This window comes from Heptranchias perlo, chromosome 22, assembly GCF_035084215.1.
Source record: "Heptranchias perlo isolate sHepPer1 chromosome 22, sHepPer1.hap1, whole genome shotgun sequence".
Lineage (NCBI taxonomy): Eukaryota > Metazoa > Chordata > Chondrichthyes > Hexanchiformes > Hexanchidae > Heptranchias > Heptranchias perlo.
The window spans coordinates 18,263,148-18,283,915 of NC_090346.1; the positions used below are offsets into that span (position 1 = coordinate 18,263,148).

General features: G+C 51.9%; 1 protein-coding gene across 2 annotated transcripts in view; it reads left to right on the forward strand.

Annotated features, from left to right (window-relative positions):
- Positions 1-20,768, forward strand: part of baiap3 (BAI1 associated protein 3) — a 72,261-nt gene that overhangs the window by 22,960 nt on the left and 28,533 nt on the right. For both annotated transcript variants that reach the window (XM_068003081.1, XM_068003082.1), the window contains exons 7-21: positions 436-502; positions 1,384-1,597; positions 2,410-2,454; positions 4,001-4,078; positions 4,848-4,950; positions 5,557-5,664; positions 5,847-5,939; positions 6,628-6,731; positions 7,042-7,159; positions 9,568-9,692; positions 11,835-11,925; positions 12,931-12,987; positions 15,621-15,718; positions 19,408-19,459; positions 20,396-20,547. In XM_068003081.1, the coding sequence (XP_067859182.1) occupies positions 436-502; positions 1,384-1,597; positions 2,410-2,454; positions 4,001-4,078; positions 4,848-4,950; positions 5,557-5,664; positions 5,847-5,939; positions 6,628-6,731; positions 7,042-7,159; positions 9,568-9,692; positions 11,835-11,925; positions 12,931-12,987; positions 15,621-15,718; positions 19,408-19,459; positions 20,396-20,547 (1,505 nt within the window). The remainder of the gene's footprint in view (positions 1-435; positions 503-1,383; positions 1,598-2,409; positions 2,455-4,000; positions 4,079-4,847; positions 4,951-5,556; positions 5,665-5,846; positions 5,940-6,627; positions 6,732-7,041; positions 7,160-9,567; positions 9,693-11,834; positions 11,926-12,930; positions 12,988-15,620; positions 15,719-19,407; positions 19,460-20,395; positions 20,548-20,768) is intronic.

Sequence of the window (20,768 nt, forward strand, 5' to 3'; positions counted from 1 at the left end):
CAGAGTGGAATTTACTGCTCACTATATGAACAGCTGGGCGATATAGTTAAATAAAGAGCACATTTCAGCTGGGATACACAGCAGGTTGTTCCGTACCTGCAGCAGTAACCCAGCTCTGTTGAAAGCTCTCTACCCAAGATGCTGGCTGTCTTTCCTGCCTTTGGTTGTTGAGGGCCCTGCTGTATATGAGCAATATTTTCTGTTTTTAGTTTGCAGCATTTCTGGTTTTTCATTTTTTAACTGTTCCAAAAATCGGATAAAAATGCGGAAAGCACAGTTTATATTGTTGGACAATTTGGTTTAAGTCCTGGTTTGTACATTGGCTGCTTTATTCGCCCTCGCACTGGTGCAGAATGGGGGATGTTTTGCCCTTTTCCTATGGTTAGTGATGAACTCCCAGCTGCTGTGATGGCTGTTTCCTTGTGTCTCCCCCAGGCCCCCTCCTACTCTCTGAAAGTGACCGTGGTGGAGGCAAGAAACCTGCTGACCAAAGATGCTAACGGTGGGTAACCCAAAACTGCCCTCTGCTGGTGGCCCGGCCACATGGCAGCTACTTTCGGTGTTCATTTGTCTTGTGCAGTTCCACATTAACCTTCATGGGGAGAGAGTACTGCGCCTTGTCTGGGGAGGTGGATCAAGTTTCAAACCTCCTATGTATTAGTTAGTAATTGGGACTGAAATAAGAGACATTGCTGTTTTTACTGTCTGGTGTCTAATAATAAACGGGGTTCACGTAAATACAGCGTTGGCTCCATACATTAACTCCAGATTTTCTTCTCTCCCCTTGTCCCTCACTGGTGTAACGTCCCACAGGTGTACCCTCCAGTACCTTGTCCGAGTGGTCATTAATCAGCCTGAGCCTGGACACTGAGAGTCAGCAAGCTATTCAAGGTGGAAGCATCTGTGGGAGGTTGAAGCAGTGTGGCCCTATCACTGTGCACTGGACGTTCCAAATGTAACTATGGACAACTCACCCACGGTTTATCATCATACACAGTCAAGACTGACCACGTGTGGAAAGAGCGAGGACAGTCAGCCAATCAGCTCACTTATTCCACGGATACACACAGCGGCCCTGATCGCGGTGCTTAAGCTGTGATTCCGTTGGTTAGGCTGGGATTGTGCCCACAGTGCCCTCCAGCGCTGGCCCAGGGTCATTGAGAGGCACCTCATCTGCAGGCGGCCGGGCTATTAGAGGCCTCTCTGGTGCCCACCTGCACCACAATTGGCCAACATTGGGGGTTTGTGCAGTCTCTCTCCCCTCGGGTCCCCTGCGGCAGAGCGAGCACCAACCACTGTCGAGCGAGCTTTGGTAACAGGTTGGACAGGCCATCCTGATGGGCCCACAAGTCTTTCACTCTGTAATGCTGTGGATCTGTGCAGGGTTCAGCGATCCCTACTGTATGCTGGGAATCCTGCTGGGACAAGCTGCTCGGGAGACAGAGGAGAAAAAGGAGAGGAAATTCAGCTTTAAGAGGAAAAAGGACAAGATGGAGAAGAGGTCGAGCCTCAGGGAAGCACTTCCTGCCAAATACATCCAGGTCACAAACGTCAAATCAAACACGCTGAATCCGGTGTGGAACGAGAGCTATGTGTTGTGAGTATAATGGTCGCTGTGTGATGGGGCAGCTTGTGTCAGCTGAGCTGGCATTTATCAGGAGCCAGCCCAGTTATCACTGTACGTAGGGGCAATCACTTCTTCTTCATTCAGTAATCACTGAAGGGACTTGAACTCCAGAGAGTTAAGAACATAAGAAATAGGAGCAGGAGTAGGCCATTCGGCCCCTCGAGCCTGCTCCACCATTCAATCAGATCATGGCTGATCTTCGACCTCAACTCCACTTTCCCGCCCGATCCCCACATCCCTTGATTTCCCCCTTGAGTCCATAAATCTACCGATCTCAGCCTTGAATACACGGAATGATTCAGCATCCACAGCCCTCTGGGGTAGAGAATTCCAAAGATTGACAACCCTCTGAGTGAAGAAATTTTTCCTCATCTCAGTCTTGAATGGTCGACCCCATATCCTGAGACTATCCCTCCTCGTTCTAGACTCTCCAGCCAGGAGAAACAACCTCTCAGCATCTATCCTGTCAAACCCTCTTAACAATTTTATATGTTTCAATGAGATCACCTCTCATTCTTCTAAACCCCAGGAATCAATCTAGTGAGATGATCTGGTCATGATCACATTGCTACTTGTGGGATCTTGCTGTGCGCAAATTGGCGGTCGTATTTCCGACATTACAACAGTGACTACACTTCAAAAGAACTTCATTGGGTGCAAGGCACTTTAGGAAGTCCTGAGGTTGTGAAAGGCACTATATAAATGCACGTCTTTTTTTGTTTAATGGATATTGATTTTCTGTTTATTGGTCAGTTGTTTCCTGTTTATTCCCTGTTTCACAGTGAGCTGGACGACATTAACAGTGACCAGCTCCATCTCGATATTTGGTGAGTGCTGCTGCCTCGGCTGCTTTTTTAACTATGATCTTTATGTTCTGTTTCAATTTTCTGGTTTCTTTCTCTGCCTCTCTCGCTCTCGCTCCGCCTCTCTCGCTCTCCGTCTCTCTCGCTCTCCGTCTCTCTCGCTCTCCGTCTCTCGGCCTCGCTCACTGTCTCTCGTTCTTGGCCTCGCTCCCTGCCCCGCTCGCTCTGGCTCACTGCCCCGCTCGCTCTGGCTCACTGCCCCGCTCGCTCGCTCGCTATGGCTCCCTGGCCCGCCCGCTCGCTCGCTCGCTCTGGCTCCCTGGCCCGCTCGCTCGCTCGCTCTGGCTCCCTGGCCCGCTCGCTCGCTCGCTCTGGCTCCCTGGCCCGCTCGCTCGCTCGCTCTGGCTCCCTGGCCCGCTCGCTCGCTCGCTCTGGCTCCCTGGCCCGCTCGCTCGCTCGCTCTGGCTCCCTGGCCCGCTCGCTCGCTCGCTCTGGCTCCCTGGCCCGCTCGCTCGCTCGCACTGGCTCCCTGGCCCGCTCGCTCGCACTGGCTCCCTGGCCCGCTCACCATGGCTCCCTGGCCCGCTCGCCCGCTCGCACTGGCTCCCTGGCCCGCTCGCACTGGCTCCCTGGCCCGCTCGCACTGGCTCCCTGGCCCGCTCGCTCTGGCTCCCTGGCCCGCTCGCTCTGGCTCCCTGGCCCGTTCGCTCACTCGCTCGCTCGCTCTGACTCCGGCTCCCTTTTGCCATTGCTGTTTGAGCTACGAGGACCTCCCCTCCCTCCCCCCTCTTCCCCCACCCCCCCCCCCCCCCCCAACCACAATCCTGGGCTGACCAGAATCTCCTGCATGGTTCTCTGAGTTTGGTGGTTGCATGTTGGGATATCAAGGAATAGTGCCAGACCGTGATGGGATGTGACCCACCCCAATCTCAGCACTGGGAGGCAAGTGGAGGGTAGCGCCTCACCACAGGGAGGAAAGAAGACTCTGCCGCAGGCCTGTCCTAGGGGCCAAACTCTGCAGAGCAGCCCTGTGTGAATGGTGGGAGTAGGCTTGCTGCCTTCTCGGCTACACTGGTGCATTGGGGGAATGGAGAAAAACAACTTGAATAAAAAAATGAGTGAGATAGCACGGCGAGGATACAGCCTCACACCCACACCCCAGCTTTCTCCCCTCATCTCCAGAAGGCGGGGTGCCTCCTGCTGGGCCGGGGACTGCTCCACAGACACTGGCTGCCCTCCCGTACCTCACCCAGGTTGTGCTTTGTATGTGAGCCCAGAGGTGCTAGCAAGACATTTGACAATGGGGGCCATCACTGCTGAGCCTGATCTGCTTGAACTGAAGGTCCCACCAGAGATCAGGAGGAGGAAGCTTTTCCCCCATCACAGCCCAGACTGCCCAACCATCACCGTCTACACCGTACACATCGAGACTCTGTATCTAACCCATGCTGTACCTGCCCGGGAATGCCATGCCAAATGATGCACACACACTGGAGTAAGGGTGGGGGAGTCCTGTATTAATATAGGGAAGGTTGGATGACTACACTGATGTAATTGTGTCACTCCCCAGGGACCATGACGATGATGTTTCGGTGGCTGAGGCCTGCAAGGAACTAAATCAAATCAGTGGCTTCAAAGGAATGGGAAGGTAAGGCTTAACATATTGCAGCTTGGATTGGCCCATCCAGTGTCCAACCAAACCCCCCTGTAATAATTGGATAGCCTGGTGGTGAAGGATAGACTAGTAGAGCCTGGTCTTCAGTTGCTTCCAAGCCTTTATTCACCGAGCTTCACATTACACCAACACACCCGAGACCAGCTCTCTTATAAATGGATACAAGAGAGTTCCCAAATGATATGCACCACCTGAATACAATTAACACTAATTGATATAAATCACACAATTAATACCGCCAGGGCAGGGACACTACAGCTTTACCCTGTATCTAACCCGTGCTGTACCTGCCCTGGGGGTGTTTGATGGGACTGTGTAGAGGGAACTCTCCTCCCCAGAGTTTTTTTGCCATTATTTGGGTTGATATTTATACTTCGGACTCATTGTTTGTTGTTAAATCTTCCTTGGGATTTATCGGTCGTTGAATATAAAACTGCAGTTGAATGAAAAAGGATAAGTTTTATTAAGGTTTAAAACACTTCATATTCTGCTCGTAGCGTGCTAAATTCGAGCTTGCAGACTGTCTATCTTGTACAACGTGGTTCCAACCAGTTGCTTAAATGGCGCCACCTTCACTATTGCTAAGACAACTTGTTTAGATTCTCATATCCAGACTGATAACCGTTTACAGGTAGTTACCGTTCATATTAAGCCCAGTGCTGGGCTGTCCGTCTAGTGCTCTCCCCAATACCGGGGGTCTCAACACCGATGCACTTTGCTGACTTTTATTTTCATTGTGTAGATACTTCAAACAGATCGTGAAGTCGGCTCGAATGAACGGGACTGCAGGATCACAGGATGAAAGTGTTGACGATTTCCTTGGTTGCCTCAATATTCCTGTCAGTGTAAGTGTGAGTGAGAGAACTGAGATCTGGGATAGGCTGTTAAAGTTTCCTCCCCAAACCAGGGCTCTGCCCACTACCCGGGCCGCACCTCGGGGTCCCCCTGGGCCGGGTCGTACCTCAGGGTCCCCTCCCCCGGGGCCGGGCCGTACCTCGGGGTCCCCCTGGGCCGGGCCGTACCTCAGGGTCCCCTCCCCCGGGGCCGAGCCGTACCTCGGGGTCCCCCCCCCGCACCCCCCCTGGGCCGGGCCGCACCTCGGGGTTCCCCCCCCAACACCCCCCCCGGGCCGGGCCGTACCTCAGGGTCCACTCCCCCCGGGCCGGGCCGTACCTCGGGGTCCCCTCCCCCCGGGCCGGGTCGTACCTCAGGGTCCCCCCCCAACCCCCTCTGGGCCGGGCAGTACCTCAGGGTCCCCTCCCCCCGGGCCGGGCCGTACCTCGGGGTCCCCCCCCGCACCCCCCCTGGGCCGGGCCGTACCTCAGGGTCCCCTCCCCCTGGGCCGGGTCGTACCTCGGGGTCCCCTCTCCCCCCTGGGCTAGGCCGTACCTCGGGGTCCACGTTGCAGTTGGTTCTGTTTGTGACCTGAATCTTTTCTGCTCCCTTGTCAGGAGATTCCTGTTGGAGGGATTGATGAGTGGTTTAAACTGGAGCCTCGATCCAGTTCATCTCGAGTGCAAGGAGATTGTCACCTCATCCTGAAAATGACCATGTCACAGGTAATGGGATGGTCGGTGGGCTGGGACTGTACCCCAGTGAGATTCAGCACCTTCAGGAGAGGAGGGGAGAGAAGTGGAATAAACCCTGTGGGGTTTGGGGGCTGGTTGAACCCCGTGGGGTTTGGGGGCTGGTTGAACCCCGTGGGGTTTGGGGGCTGATGTCACTGTTACCTCTTTTGCAGAGAGATACGGATCTGTGTAAGAAGATGTGGGGTGTGACTGTCCACGAGTTGCTGCTGATGCAGCTATTGGAGATCGAGCACTCCGATTCCCAGGTGAGTCTCTGTCACTTCAAACAGAGTCTCATTATAAACAGAATTAAAATGGCCGGGGCTGGGGTCTGGGTCAATCGGATGCAGGAATGTATGGTGCCTGTGGCAGCTCGTGTCCCTCAGTGTGTGATTTTGAACTTGCTTTTCCAGCAATACATATAAATAGCCTTGGTTGTTGTTTATATATGTGACGTTTACAAATTACAGCATGATAATTGGGAGCTCTGTCATGTAACACACAGATCGGGGGCGGGGGTCCCAGATTCCATTGCACGTGCTGAGTTAGCTGATGTCAGCCAAGGCCGTGCTGGGTACACTGTGATTGTTCTCCATGCCCCGGGTTATGGAGGGTAAAAACCAACCAGAGTCTCTGCTCCTCCAGTGTCCTGAGCTGGAGAGTGTGTGTGTGTGTGTGAGGTGGGCGTCAGGTGACGAGAGGATCGAGCCAGACTGTGGAACTGTGGACCCCCCCCCACTTCCGCCCCCCAACCCTGCAGGATCCTGCAACCACTCACTGGCTTCATTCACAACTGGGTGAGTTGCCAGAGGGTTGCTGGTATCTGTGAACCAGACTGTAGTGAGAATCAGCACCTTCGGAGAGGGGCAAAATCGGAGGGAAAAAATCCTCACTATACACCAGCAACCCTGAGAGAGCTCGGCGAGTAATTCTGACACCTCTGCTTCACCACAGAACGATCAAAACAACTGGGCCGGGAACCTCAGCAAACATGCTGTGACTATCCTTTCCCAACATGCCATGCAAATTGACCTTTTACCTCAACAGAAAGCTGCTGTGTAAGTATAACTCTCATTGTCATCTTCCCTGTAATCCAGTAATTTTGATAAATATTGAAGTGTGATGCTCTTCTCAGTGACACATTTGGTTTTTGGTTTTTGTGCTCGTCAATGAGGGGAGGGGGAGGCATAATTTACGGAGAGAGTCAGCAGCAAACACTCCCAGGGCAGGTACAGCACGGGTTAGATACAGAGTAAAGCTCCCTCCACACTGTCCCACCAAACAAATACTCTGTATAACTGAAGTGATCCAAAGGGAACAAATAGGAGTGGCTGACTGAACTGAAGTGGTTTTTCTTCATTTCTACAGTCAGTGGCAGGCATACAGCAAGCATCACCAGATCCGACCTGTGGACTACAGTTTCCTCCTCCAACTGCTTGATGACCTGGACCAGAAATCGGAGCTCATCATTCTTACCAATGAGCAGGTAACACATTCAGGTCACCGAGCAACGCCTGTGTACCTTCAGTTTACTCCCCTGTAGAAGTGGTGAGTCTTCGTATACTCCCCAGGTTCTGGCCTCTCTCCAGTAGCCCAAACAGTGGGTGTGGGCAATCTGTGTGACTGTGAAAGATATCACATGTTTCGAAGCCTTATTCAGGTAAAGTTCATTTTGAGTGTTTTTTTAAACAGAGAGACTGTTGACTTGTGGGTGAGTTAGTTTGTGTGGGTTTGTGTGTGTGTGTGCGCGCACGCGAGCGGGTGTGGGTTTGTGTGTGTGCGCGCGTGCGAGCGGGTGTGGGTTTGTGTGTGTGTGCGTGAGCGAGTGTGGGTCTGTGTGTGTGCGTGAGCGAGTGTGGGTCTGTGTGTGTGCGCGAGCGAGTGTGGGTTTGTGTGTGTGTGCGCGCGAGCGAGTGTGGGTCTGTGTGTGCGCGAGCGAGTGTGGGTTTGTGTGTGTGTGCGCGAGCGAGTGTGGGTTTGTGTGTGTGTGCGCGAGCGAGTGTGGGTTTGTGTGTGTGTGCGCGAGCGAGTGTGGGTTTGTGTGTGTGCGCGAGCGAGTGTGGGTTTGTGTGTGTGCGCGAGCGAGTGTGGGTTTGTGTGTGTGCGCGAGCGAGTGTGGGTTTGTGTGTGTGCGCGAGCGAGTGTGGGTTTGTGTGTGTGCGCGAGCAGGTGTGGGTTTGTGTGTGTGCGCGAGCGTGTGTGGGTTTGTGTGTGTGCGCGAGCGAGTGTGGGTTTGTGTGTGTGCGCGAGCGAGTGTGGGTTTGTGTGTGTGCGCGAGCGGGTGTGGGTTTGTGTGTGTGCGCGAGCGAGTGTGGGTTTGTGTGTGTGCGCGAGCAGGTGTGGGTTTGTGTGTGTGCGCGAGCAGGTGTGGGTTTGTGTGTGTGCGCGAGCAGGTGTGGGTTTGTGTGTGTGCGCGAGCGAGTGTGGGTTTGTGTGTGTGCGCGAGCGAGTGTGGGTTTGTGTGTGTGCGCGAGCGGGTGTGGGTTTGTGTGTGTGCGCGCGAGCGGGTGTGGGTTTGTGTGTGTGCGCGCGAGCGGGTGTGGGTTTGTGTGTGTGCGCGAGCGGGTGTCGGTTTGTGTGTGTGCGCGAGCGGGTGTCGGTTTGTGTGTGTGCGCGAGCGGGTGTCGGTTTGTGTGTGTGCGCGAGCGGGTGTCGGTCTGTGTGTGTGCGCGAGTGGGTGTGTGTGTGCGCGAGCAGGTGTCGGTTTGTGTGTGTGTGCGCGAGCAGGTGTCGGTTTGTGTGTGTGCACGCGAGCGAGTGTGGGTCTGTGTGTGTGCACGAGCGGGTGTCGGTTTGTGTGTGTGCACGAGCGGGTGTCGGTTTGTGTGTGTGCGCGAGCGGGTGTGGGTTTGTGTGTGTGCGCGAGCGGGTGTCGGTTTGTGTGTGTGCGCGAGCGAGTGTCGGTTTGTGTGTGTGCGCGAGCGGGTGTGGGTTTGTGTGTGTGCGCGAGCGAATGTGGGTTTGTGTGTGTGCGCGAGCGGGTGTGGGTTTGTGTGTGTGCACGAGCGAGTGTGGGTTTGTGTGTGTGCACGAGCGAGTGTGGGTTTGTGTGTGTGCGCGAGCGAGTGTGGGTGTGTGTGAGAGTGTGGAAGGGATGAATTTTATCTCTGTGTGTACTGGTATTTAATTTTGTGTACTTTTCAAAACAGAGTTAGCCGATGTTTGGTTAAAGGAGGAATGTTGACCAGGACGCTGGGAGAACTCCCTGCAGCTCCGCAGAGGTTTGCATCTGCCCTGTAAACGAGAGCTGGATCAACACCTCGCAGTCCAGACTGAAGGAGAGGGGACAGGTTGTAGGGGGTTGCCCGCTCTCCCTGACACCTCACGCCCTAGCCCCACATCACATCCTTTCATTCCTGGTGAACAAGGCCCCAATGTCTGCACACTGATTTATCACAGCTCTGGTAAATAACCGTCGCAGGGCAGGCGGTGAGAGCCCTCGCCGCAGGGCAGGCGGTGAGAGCCCTCGCCGCAGGGCAGGCGGTGAGAGCCCTCGCCGCAGGGCAGGCGGTGAGAGCCCTCGCCGCAGGGCAGGCGGTGAGAGCCCTCGCCGCAGGGCAGGCGGTGAGAGCCCTCGCCGCAGGGCAGGCGGTGAGAGCCCTCGCCGCAGGGCAGGCGGTGAGAGCCCTCGCCGCAGGGCAGGCGGTGAGAGCCCTCGCCGCAGGGCAGGCGGTGAGAGCCCTCGCCGCAGGGCAGGCGGTGAGAGCCCTCGCCGCAGGGCAGGCGGTGAGAGCCCTCGCCGCAGGGCAGGCGGTGAGAGCCCTCGCCGCAGGGCAGGCGGTGAGAGCCCTCGCCGCAGGGCAGGCGGTGAGAGCCCTCGTCGCAGTTCGATGTCTCATGCCTTCTTTTCGATTGTTATGATTGTTTCACTCCTTTGACTTTGGTTTGTTGCAGGAACAGTCCCTGGCCGACAGTTTTGTCCGATTCACTGACTACAGCTGGGTGTTGCTGCAGAAGATGAGACAGGTCTTCCCCTTCAATGATCTGATGGCGCTGAAACGCCTGGAGCTGATGCTGAGGTAACGCAGACCGAGCCGGGCCGGGCCAAGCTGAGCTGAGCTAGACCAAGCCGGGCCAAACTGAGGTGAGCCGGGCCAGGCCGAGCCTGGCGGGCCTTTGTTTGTTGGCGTGTATCACACACGAGCAAAAGTAAATCCCCCGCCCCCAAAGGCACTGACTGTTATTGGAGTTCCGTTCCAGTATACTGGCTCCCAATACACAAGCCCAAACAGTGAATGTGGGCAGATTATTCGACTGTGGAGGACTTCACAACTGAACCCCATCTGACACCCACGTGCTCACACTTCGGTCTCTTCACTGGATAGTGATCAGGAGTAGGAGCCCGGGATGATTGTTTTTTTACTTCCTAAGCTACCGTACCCGTACTATCGGGTACGGTAGCTTAGGAAGTAAAAAAGTTGTTAACTGTTGAGGAAGCAGCTGAGTGCTGCAATAGAGAAAATTCTGTGTTAAGCCAACAATACCGATTGAACTAATGGTTCTCTCTCCCTGTCTCTCTCTCCCTGTCTCACTCTCTCTCCCTGTCTCATTCTCTCTCTCTCTCTCTCCCTGTCTCATTCTCTCTCTCTCTCTCCCTGTTTCATTCTCTCTCTCTCTCTCTCCCTGTCTCATTCTCTCTCTCTCCCTGTCGCATTCTCTCTCTCTCTCTCTCTCCGTCGCATTTTCTCTCTCTCTCTGTCGCATTCTCTCTCTCTCTGTCGCATTCTCTCTCTCTCTCTCTCTGTCTCATTCTCTCTCTCTCTCTCCCTGTCTCATTCTCTCTCTCTCTCTCCCTGTCTCATTCTCTCTCTCTCTCCTTGTCTCATTCTCTCTCTCTCTCCTTGTCTCATTCTCTCTCTCTCTCTCTCCTTGTCTCATTCTCTCTCTCTCTCTCCCTGTCTCATTCTCTCTCTCTCTCTCTCCCTGTCTCATTCTCTCTCTCTCTCTCTCTCCCTGTCTCATTTTCTCTCTCTCTCTCTCTCCCTGTCTCATTCTCTCTCTCTCCCCCTGTCTCATTCTCTCTCTCTCTCTCTCTCTCCCTGTCTCATTCTCTCTCTCTCTCTCCCTGTCTCATTCTCTCTCTCTCTTTCTCTCTCCCTGTCTCATTCTCTCTCTCTCTCTCCCTGTCTCATTCTCTCTCTCTCTCTCCCTCCCTCTCCCTGTCTCATATATTCTCTCTCTCTCTCTCCCTGTCTCATATATTCTCTCTCTCTCTCTCCCTGTCTCTGATTCTCTCTCTCTCTCCCTGTCTCTGATTCTCTCTCTCTCTCCCTGTCTCTGATTCTCTCTCTCTCTCCCTGTCTCTGATTCTCTCTCTCTCTCCCTGTCTCTGATTCTCTCTCTCTCTCTCCCTGTCTCATTCTCTCTCTCTCTCCCTCCCTTTCCCTGTCTCATATATTCTCTCCCTCTCTCTCCCTGTCTCTGATTCTCTCTCTCTCTCTCCCTGTCTGATTCTCTCCCTGTCTGATTCTCTCTCTCTCTCTCTCTCTCTCTGATTCTCTCTCTCTCTCTGTCTCTGATTCTCTCTCTCTCTCTCTCTCTGTGTCTCTGATTCTCTCTCTCTCTCTCTCTGTCTCTGATTCTCTCTCTCTCTCTCCCTGTCTCTGATTCTCTCTCTCTCTCTCTCTGTCTCTGATTCTCTCTCTCTCTCTCTCTCTCTCTGTCTCTGATTCTCTTTTTTTCCTTCTCTCCCATTTTCTCCCCTCTTTCCCACTTCCTTTCTCTCTACTCCTCTGTCTTACTTTTTCCCCTCCTCTCTGTCTCCCTCCATCTCCTGCTCATCACTCCTTTCCTTCCCCACCCCTCTCTTTTCTTTTTCTTTTCCTCTCCCTCTTGCCCTGCCCTTCCTTACCCTTCTGCCTGTCTCTCCATGATCCTCTCTCTCCATCTCTTGCCTGATTCTGTCTCTTCCTATTTCTGCATCTCTCTCCATCTGTATCTCCCTGCTCCTCTCTTCCCTGTTTCTCACTCCCTTTTTCCCCTCTGTCTCCTCCCTTTTCCTCTCTCCCTCTCCCTGTTCCTCACTTCCTCTATCCATCTCCCTGTTCCTTTTTCTCCATCCCTCCCTGTGTCTCCTGGTTTTCCTCTCCCTCTTTTATCCCCTTCTCTCTCTCTCTCTCTCTCCTGCTTTTTCTGTCTGTGCTCTGTTTAATATTTTTCAGGTGCTTGTTGAAGATCTATTCCATGGAAATCTTTAAAGTAGCCTGTCCTTTTCACAACCAGCTCCACGTGGAGATTACTGCCGTGGTGAAGGTACGATGTGGGTTTCATTCTCAATAGTCAGAAACAGTGCAATAACCTGATAAATGGTATCAACGGTCTCAGAGGGAGGATCTCACCGGCCCAACCTTTTTTACCCTTTTTGAGGAGGGATCGTCCCAGTTAATGAGGGGGAGGGAGAAAGCATTTGATGTAGTGAACCTTGACTTCCAAAAGGCTTTTGATTAAAGTGCCACAGGAGAGACTTCTCTACAAACTAAACTCTGGGTATCATGGGTAAGACTTAATATGAAATAGTAACTGGCTGATCGGAAAGAAGCAGAAGGTCGTTGTAAGGGGATATCAAGGCCACAGTAAAAGGATGCCCAGGAGTCTGTGCTGTTCCTGGTATGATCTGGAATCACAGAGACACTGTTACTTAAATTCATTGATAAACCAACAGCACTGTCAAATCAGAGACGACAGTCACATTCTTATCAAAAGAGCTTGACACAATTGCACTTGGGCTGATTGGAGGCAAATGAAATTTAAGATGGGCAAATGCAACTACATATTAGAAGAAAAATAGAAGGCCCACATGGGGGAGAGAGAACTTACCGGGGGGAACTTGATAGAATTCTCAAGGCGTTAGTTGACTCGTCATTCACCACCTCTAAATAGTGCGAGGCGGAGAGCAACAAAGTGTGCAGTGGGAATATGTGCACCCGCCCGTGACTTTCATCTGTTGATTTAAATGGACAGATGTGTCTGGGCGAAGCTATGCAGGGTCGCACAGCCCCATCGATCGCTGAATTGAGCAATCCCACCCAAGTGCCAGTGAGTGTTGGACCTGAGACAGTGAAGAAATCTAGTGTTTCAGGTCTCCATTAAAAATGATGGTCTCAGAACATGCATGTTAAAAAAAAAAGTGTGTTATATTTCGGGTTCAGCTTAACCAAGAGACCCCCACTCAGATTCAAAAAGGGACCGACTAAGACCGCACCGACCGAAACCGCGTTGACTGACACTGCTTTGAGTTGCGCTACTTTGGTTTTACAGAAATCTACATCTGAATGGTATGAGAAAATGAGTGACAGTTTCAAACCAGCAACCAAGGTATGTGATGGATTGATGGTGAGTTTGATTTGGGGGGATGATGATGGTGAGTTTGATTTGGGGGGATGTTGTTGGTGAGTTTGATTTGGGGGATGTTGATGGTGAGTTTGATTTGGGGGATGATGATGGTGAGTTTGATTTGGGGGATGATGATGGTGAGTTTGATTTGGGGGGATGATGATGGTGAGTTTGATTTGGGGGGATGTTGATGGTGAGTTTTTTTTGGGGGGATGATGATGGTGAGTTTGATTTGGGGGGATGATAATGGTGAGTTTGATTTGGGGGATGATGATGGTGAGTTTGATTTGGGGGGATGTTGTTGGTGAGTTTTTTTTGGGGGGATGATGATGGTGAGTTTGATTTGGGGGGATGATGATGGTGAGTTTGATTTGGGGGATGATGATGGTGAGTTTGATTTGGGGGGATGATGATGGTGAGTTTGATTTGGGGGGATGATGATGGTGAGTTTGATTTGGGGGGATGTTGATGGTGAGTTTTTTTTGGGGGGATGTTGATGGTGTGTTTGATTTGGGGGATGATGATGGTGAGTTTGATTTGGGGGATGTTGATGGTGAGTTTGATTTGGGGGATGATGATGGTGAGTTTGATTTGGGGGGATGTTGATGGTGAGTTTGATTTGGGGGGATGTTGATGGTGAGTTTGATTTGGGGGATGATGATGGTGAGTTTGATTTGGGGGATGATGATGGTGAGTTTGATTTGGGGGGATGTTGATGGTGAGTTTGATTTGGGGGGATGATGATGGTGAGTTTGATTTGGGGGGATGTTGTTGGTGAGTTTGATTTGGGGAGATGTTGATGGTGAGTTTGATTTGGGGGGATGTTGATGGTGAGTTTGATTTGGGGGGATGTTGATGGTGAGTTTGATTTGGGGGGATGATGATGGTGAGTTTGATTTGGGGGGATGATGATGGTGAGTTTGATTTGGGGGGATGATGATGGTGAGTTTGATTTGGGGGATGTTGATGGTGAGTTTGATTTGGGGGGATGATGATGGTGAGTTTGATTTGGGGGATGTTGATGGTGAGTTTGATTTGGGGGGATGATGATGGTGAGTTTGATTTGGGGGATGATGATGGTGAGTTTGATTTGGGGGGATGATGATGGTGAGTTTGATTTGGGGGGATGTTGTTGGTGAGTTTGATTTGGGGGGATGTTGATGGTGAGTTTGATTTGGGGGGATGTTGATGGTGAGTTTGATTTGGGGGGATGATGATGGTGAGTTTGATTTGGGGGGATGATGATGGTGAGTTTGATTTGGGGGGATGTTGTTGGTGAGTTTGATTTGGGGGGATGATGATGGTGAGTTTGATTTGGGGGGATGATGATGGTGAGTTTGATTTGGGGGATGTTGATGGTGAGTTTGATTTGGGGGGATGTTGATGGTGAGTTTGATTTGGGGGATGATGATGGTGAGTTTGATTTGGGGGGATGTTGTTGGTGAGTTTGATTTGGGGGATGATGATGGTGAGTTTGATTTGGGGGATGTTGATGGTGAGTTTGATTTGGGGGATGATGATGGTGAGTTTGATTTGGGGGATGTTGATGGTGAGTTTGATTTGGGGGGATGTTGATGGTGAGTTTGATTTGGGGGATGATGATGGTGAGTTTGATTTGGGGGGATGTTGATGGTGAGTTTGATTTGGGGGATGATGATGGTGAGTTTGATTTGGGGGATGTTGATGGTGAGTTTGATTTGGGGGATGATGATGGTGAGTTTGATTTGGGGGATGTTGATGGTGAGTTTGATTTGGGGGGATGTTGATGGTGAGTTTGATTTGGGGGATGATGATGGTGAGTTTGATTTGGGGGATGTTGATGGTGAGTTTGATTTGGGGGATGATGATGGTGAGTTTGATTTGGGGGGATGTTGATGGTGAGTTTGATTTGGGGGGATGTTGTTGGTGAGTTTGATTTGGGGGATGATGATGGTGAGTTTGATTTGGGGGATGATGATGGTGAGTTTGATTTGGGGGGATGTTGTTGGTGAGTTTGATTTGGGGGGATGTTGATGGTGAGTTTGATTTGGGGGATGATGATGGTGAGTTTGATTTGGGGGGATGTTGTTGGTGAGTTTGATTTGGGGGGATGATGATGGTGAGTTTGATTTGGGGGATGATGATGGTGAGTTTGATTTGGGGGATGATGATGGTGAGTTTGATTTGGGGGATGTTGATGGTGAGTTTGATTTGGGGGATGATGATGGTGAGTTTGATTTGGGGGATGATGATGGTGAGTTTGATTTGGGGGGATGTTGATGGTGAGTTTGATTTGGGGGATGTTGATGGTGAGTTTGATTTGGGGGGATGATGATGGTGAGTTTGATTTGGGGGATGTTGATGGTGAGTTTGATTTGGGGGATGATGATGGTGAGTTTGATTTGGGGGGATGTTGATGGTGAGTTTGATTTGGGGGGATGTTGTTGGTGAGTTTGATTTGGGGGGATGTTGTTGGTGAGTTTGATTTGGGGAATGATGATGGTGAGTTTGATTTGGGGGGATGTTGATGGTGAGTTTGATTTGGGGGGATGTTGTTGGTGAGTTTGATTTGGGGGGAATGGGGGTGTTGCTTAAGTTATAGAGCAATGTGATCTCAGGCTGTCTTTATTTTGCAGTCTGAGCTAACTGAACTGAAGGGCCTGATACAACTGGTCGACACAGTTTGCACGGAGGTACAGAAAAACCAGAAGCTGTACAATAACATATTTCTCAGGTAAGTTCCTTGTATGATCTTACATTTTAGTATTTCAATTATTTAATGGGAATAAATGATAGATCATAATGCTTGGGGGCGGTGTTGATTGTGAGTTTGATTTGGGGGCGGTGTTGATAGCACCTCCTGACTCCCCAAAGCCTTTCCACCATCTACAAGGCACAAGTCAGGAGTGTGATGGAATACTCTCCACTTACCTGGATGAGTGCAACTCCAACAACACTCAAGAAGCTCGACACCATCCAGGACAAAACAGCCCACTTGATTGGTACCCCAAACATTGACTCCCTTCACCACTGTCACACCGTGGCTGCAGTGTGTACCATCCGCAGGATGCACTGCAGCAACTCGCCAAGGCTTCTTCGACAGCACCTCCCAAACCCTTGACTTCTACCATTTAGAAGGACAAGGGCAGCAGGCACATGGGAACAACACCACCTGCCTGTTCCCCTCCAAGTCACACACCATCCCGACTTGGAAACATAGCTGCCAGACTGGGCCTGCGGCAGGTGGTGAGCAAACCAACACGAGGGAAAAACTTACTTGACCTCGTCCTCACCAATCTATCTGTCGCAAATGCATCTGTCCATGACAGTATTGGTAGGAGTGACCACCGCACAGTCCTCGTGGAGACGAAGTCCCGTCTTCACACTGAGGACACCATCCAACGTGTTGTGTGGCACTACCACCGTGCTAAATGGGATAGATTCAGAACAGATATAGCAGCTCAAAACTGGGCATCCATGAGGCGCTGTGGGCCATCAGCAGCAGCAGAATTGTATTCCAGCACAATCTGTAACCTCATGGCCCGGCATATTCCTCACTCTACCATTACCAACAAGCCAGGGGATCAACCCTGGTTCAATGAGGAGTGTAGAAGAGCATGCCAGGAGCAGCACCAGGCGTACCTAAAAATTAGGTGCCAACCTGGTGAAGCTACAACTCAGGACTACATGCATGCTAAACAGCGGAAGCAACACGCTATAGACAGAACTAAGCGATTCCACAACCAATGGATCAGATCAAAGCTCTGCAGTCCTGCCACGTCCAGTCGTGAATGGTGGTGGACAATTAAACAACTAAGGGGAGGAGGAGGCTCGGCAAACATCCCCATCCTCAATGATGGCGGAGTCCAGCACATGAGTGCAAAAGACAAGGCTGAAGCGTTTGCAACCATCTTCAGCCAGAAGTGCCGAGTGGATGATCCATCTCGGCCTCCTCCCGATATCCCCACCATCACAGAAGCCAGTCTTCAGCCAATTCGATTCACTCCACATGATATCAAGAAAAGACTGAGTGCACTGGATACAGCAAAGGCTATGGGCCCCGACAACATCCCGGCTGTAGTGCTGAAGACTTGTGCTCCAGAACTAGCTGCGCCTCTAGCCAAGCTGTTCCAGTACAGCTACAACACTGGCATCTACCCGACAATATGGAAAATTGCCCAGGTATGTCCTGTCCACAAAAAGCAGGACAAATCCAATCCGGCCAATTACCACCCCTTCAGTCCACTCTCACTCATCAGCAAAGTGATGGAAGGTGACGTCAACAGTGCTATCAAGCGGCACTTACTCAACAATAACCTGCTCCCCGATGTTCAGTTTGGGTTCTGCCAGGAACACTCGGCTCCAGACCTCATTACAGCCTTGGTCCAAACATGGACAAAAGAGCTGAATTCCAGAGGTGAGGTGAGAGTGACTGCCCTTGACATCAAGGCAGCATTTGACCGAGTGTGGCACCAAGGAGCCCTAGTAAAATTGAAGTCAATGGGAATCAGGGGGAAAACTCTCCAGTGGCTGGAGTCATACCTAGCACAAAGGAAGATGGTAGTGGGTGATGGAGGCCAATCATCTCAGCCCCAGGGCATTGCTGCTGGAGTACCTCAGGGCAGTGTCCTAGGCCCAACCATCTTCAGCTGCTTCATCAATGACCTTCCCTCCATCATAAGGTCAGAAATGGGGATGTTCGCTGATGATTGCACAGTGTTCTGTTCCATTCGCAACCCCTCAAATAATGAAGCAGTCCGAGCCCGCATGCAGCAAGACCTGGACAACATCCAGGCTTGGGCTCATAAGTGGCAATAACATTCGCGCCAGACAAGTGCCAGGCAATGACCATCTCCAACAAGAGAGGGTCTAACCACCTCCCCTTGACATTCAACGGCATTACCATTGCCAAATCCCCCACCATCAACATCCTGGGGGTCACCATTGACCAGAAGCTTAACTGGACCAGCCATATAAATACTGTGGCTACAAGAGCAGGTCAGAGGCTGGGTATTCTGCGGCGAGTGACTCACCTCCTGACTCCCCAAAGCCTTTCCACCATCTACAAGGCACAAGTCAGGAGTGTGATGGAATACTCTCCACTTGCCTGGATGAGTGCAGCTCCAACAACACTCAAGAAACTTGACACCATCCAGGATAAAGCAGCCAGCTTGATTGGCACCCCATCCACCACCCTAAACATTCACTCCCTTCACCACCGACGCACTGTGGCTGCAGTGTGTACCATCCACAGGATGCACTGCAGCAACTCGCCAAGGCTTCTTCGACAGCACCTCCCAAACCCGCGACCTCTACCACCTAGAAGGACAAGAGCAGCAGGCACATGGGAACAACACCACCTGCACGTTCCCCTCTAAGTCTCACACCATCCCGACCTGGAAATATATCGCCGTTCCTTCATCGTCGCTGGGTCAAAATCCTGGAACTCCCTTCCTAACAGCACTGTAGGCGATCCTTCACCACACGGACTGCAGCGGTTCAAGAAGGCGGCTCACCACCACCTTTTCAAGGGCAATTAGGGATGGGCAATAAATGCCGGCCTCGCCAGCGATGCCCACATCCCATGAACAAATAAAACAAAATCGCTGTCCTATCTGAGATCATGTGACTCAGCGCAGATCGGGGATCAAACCAGAGGCCTACCTGCTCTGGGTTGCCCACTTAGTTGGAGCCATCATGGAGCCTTTTCCTAGGTTTCTTGTGGGAATGGCCTGGCCTTCACTTGATTCATCCCTGCAGTGAACAGGAACGAGAATGTGGGATGTGGTGAGAGGACTGGGGAATGTGGATGTTCTTGGGGAATTGGGTAAGGGCTCTGGCTTTCATTCAAATTCTTGTGTTTTTATGAGATGGTGAGCTGAGATCAGCTTTAGGTCATAGAGCCTGTCCGAACCACCCCTCTCCCGTGCCGTGTATCTCAGCCAGGGAGAAAAGCCATTGGATAAGGTGTTGTACGCCAGGCGTGGCGTGAGCTGCACAGAGAGGGTGCACTGTTCAAGGGAACAGCGCAGCCCGCTTGATTGGCACCCCATCCACCACCCTACACATTCACCACCGGCGCACAGTGGCTGCAGTGTGTACCATCCGCAGGATGCACTGCAGCACCTCCCAAACCCGCGACCTCTACCACCTAGAAGGACAAGAGCAGCAGGTACATGGGAACACCACCACCTGCACATTCCCCTCCAAGTCACACACCATCCCCACTTGGAAATATATCGCCGTTCCTTCATCGTCGCTGGGTCAAAATCCTGGAACTCCCTTCCTAACAGCACTGTGGGAGAACCTTCACCACACGGACTACAGTGGTTCAAGAAGGTGGCTCACCACAAAAAAAAAGGGAATGTGTCAATGTCAATTCCTGCTTTTCATACACTCAGAGTGATTTCTGTCTGTTTCCAGTGTTGTAAAGATTGATTACTTCAGCGTCACCTACCAACAACTGGAGAAACTGGTAAGAAGATTGTGTGAGACACCGAGAGAGAGCATTCTGATCCCCTCCGTGTGGGCACCCCCGAGGCCCCCATGTGTGAGACCTCCCACCCCGTGTGTGAGGCCCGGCCCGGCCCGGCTCCCACCCCCCACCCGCTTTGTGAGACCCCCCTCCCCTGCTTTGTGAGACCCCTGTATGCAGCCAAGAACTGCCCAAACTAAGATAATCAGTAAAATAAACTGCGTCCCAGGTTAAGTGATCCAGCGATCAGACTCCAGCTTTTGTTTTCTCCTGTTGTTTGCTTGCTCTCCCAGTGTTGATTTGTTTCTGTCCACGCATTTTTTCCTCCCCTCTCTCCCCACCCCCTTATTTTGGCTGTCCTGGCTGACAGACTGGGGGAATGATCTTGGATCCCAGGCTCACTGTAACTGGCTGTCAGGATGAGTGAGAGGGACCCACTGGGTGTTTTATACCCTCCCCCACCTATGAAAGGAGCCTCTGTCTGCTGGCACTTCAACCTCACCCTAACGGCCTGACCAAGTTTCAGAACTCGCTGTGCACTAAATCAGGGGCTTCAGCCGTGTTTTGCTGCTCCACACCGACACCCTGGGGATTATGCATCCTGAGCCCAGCTTCCCAGTGACCAATACCATTGCGGCATCTCACCATTAAAGCCCTCATCATAACAGCTTCTGTTGCTGATAGCCCCCTTCTCCCCCAACAATGTGCAGACCCCCTGCCTCGTTGCAGACCCCTCCTACGTTGCAGACCCCTCTCTGAATGGATGGACAGAGTGGGAAGAGCTGAGCCCAGGACTGCGACCCACGACTACCTGATTATCATGGGACAGGAGGCTCTCCTCGTCCCACCCATCCTTGCTCCCCAAATGAGTGCATTAATGTCATAGACTGTTTCCTTAAAGCTGTTTGCCTGCCGTCCGCTTGATGCCCCTTGCAGGTCGCAGATGATGTTCTGGCTCTGATGGAGGAGTTGGGGGCAGCCATGGAACAGGAGAGGTCGAAAATGACCCAGCAGATCGGGGAGACTCTGTTCGAGCTGTACCTGTCGCTCAAAGAACTGAAATGCTTCAAGGAATTCTTTTCATTAAAGTGAGTCTACAGAAGCAGCAACTACTCACTTTAATATATCACCTGGGAGATGGGGTGAGGGGTCAGACATTGAGCAGGAATTACAGAGAGTGGTCAAAGGTGAGGCTGAAGTGGTGGGTTATGAGGAGGGGTGGGTAGTGAGTTCCCAACTAGGGACCATAGTAACTGAAGGCTGCCCTGGAGGGCACAGGGGGATGGGCAACCGGTACTGCAGACTCCAG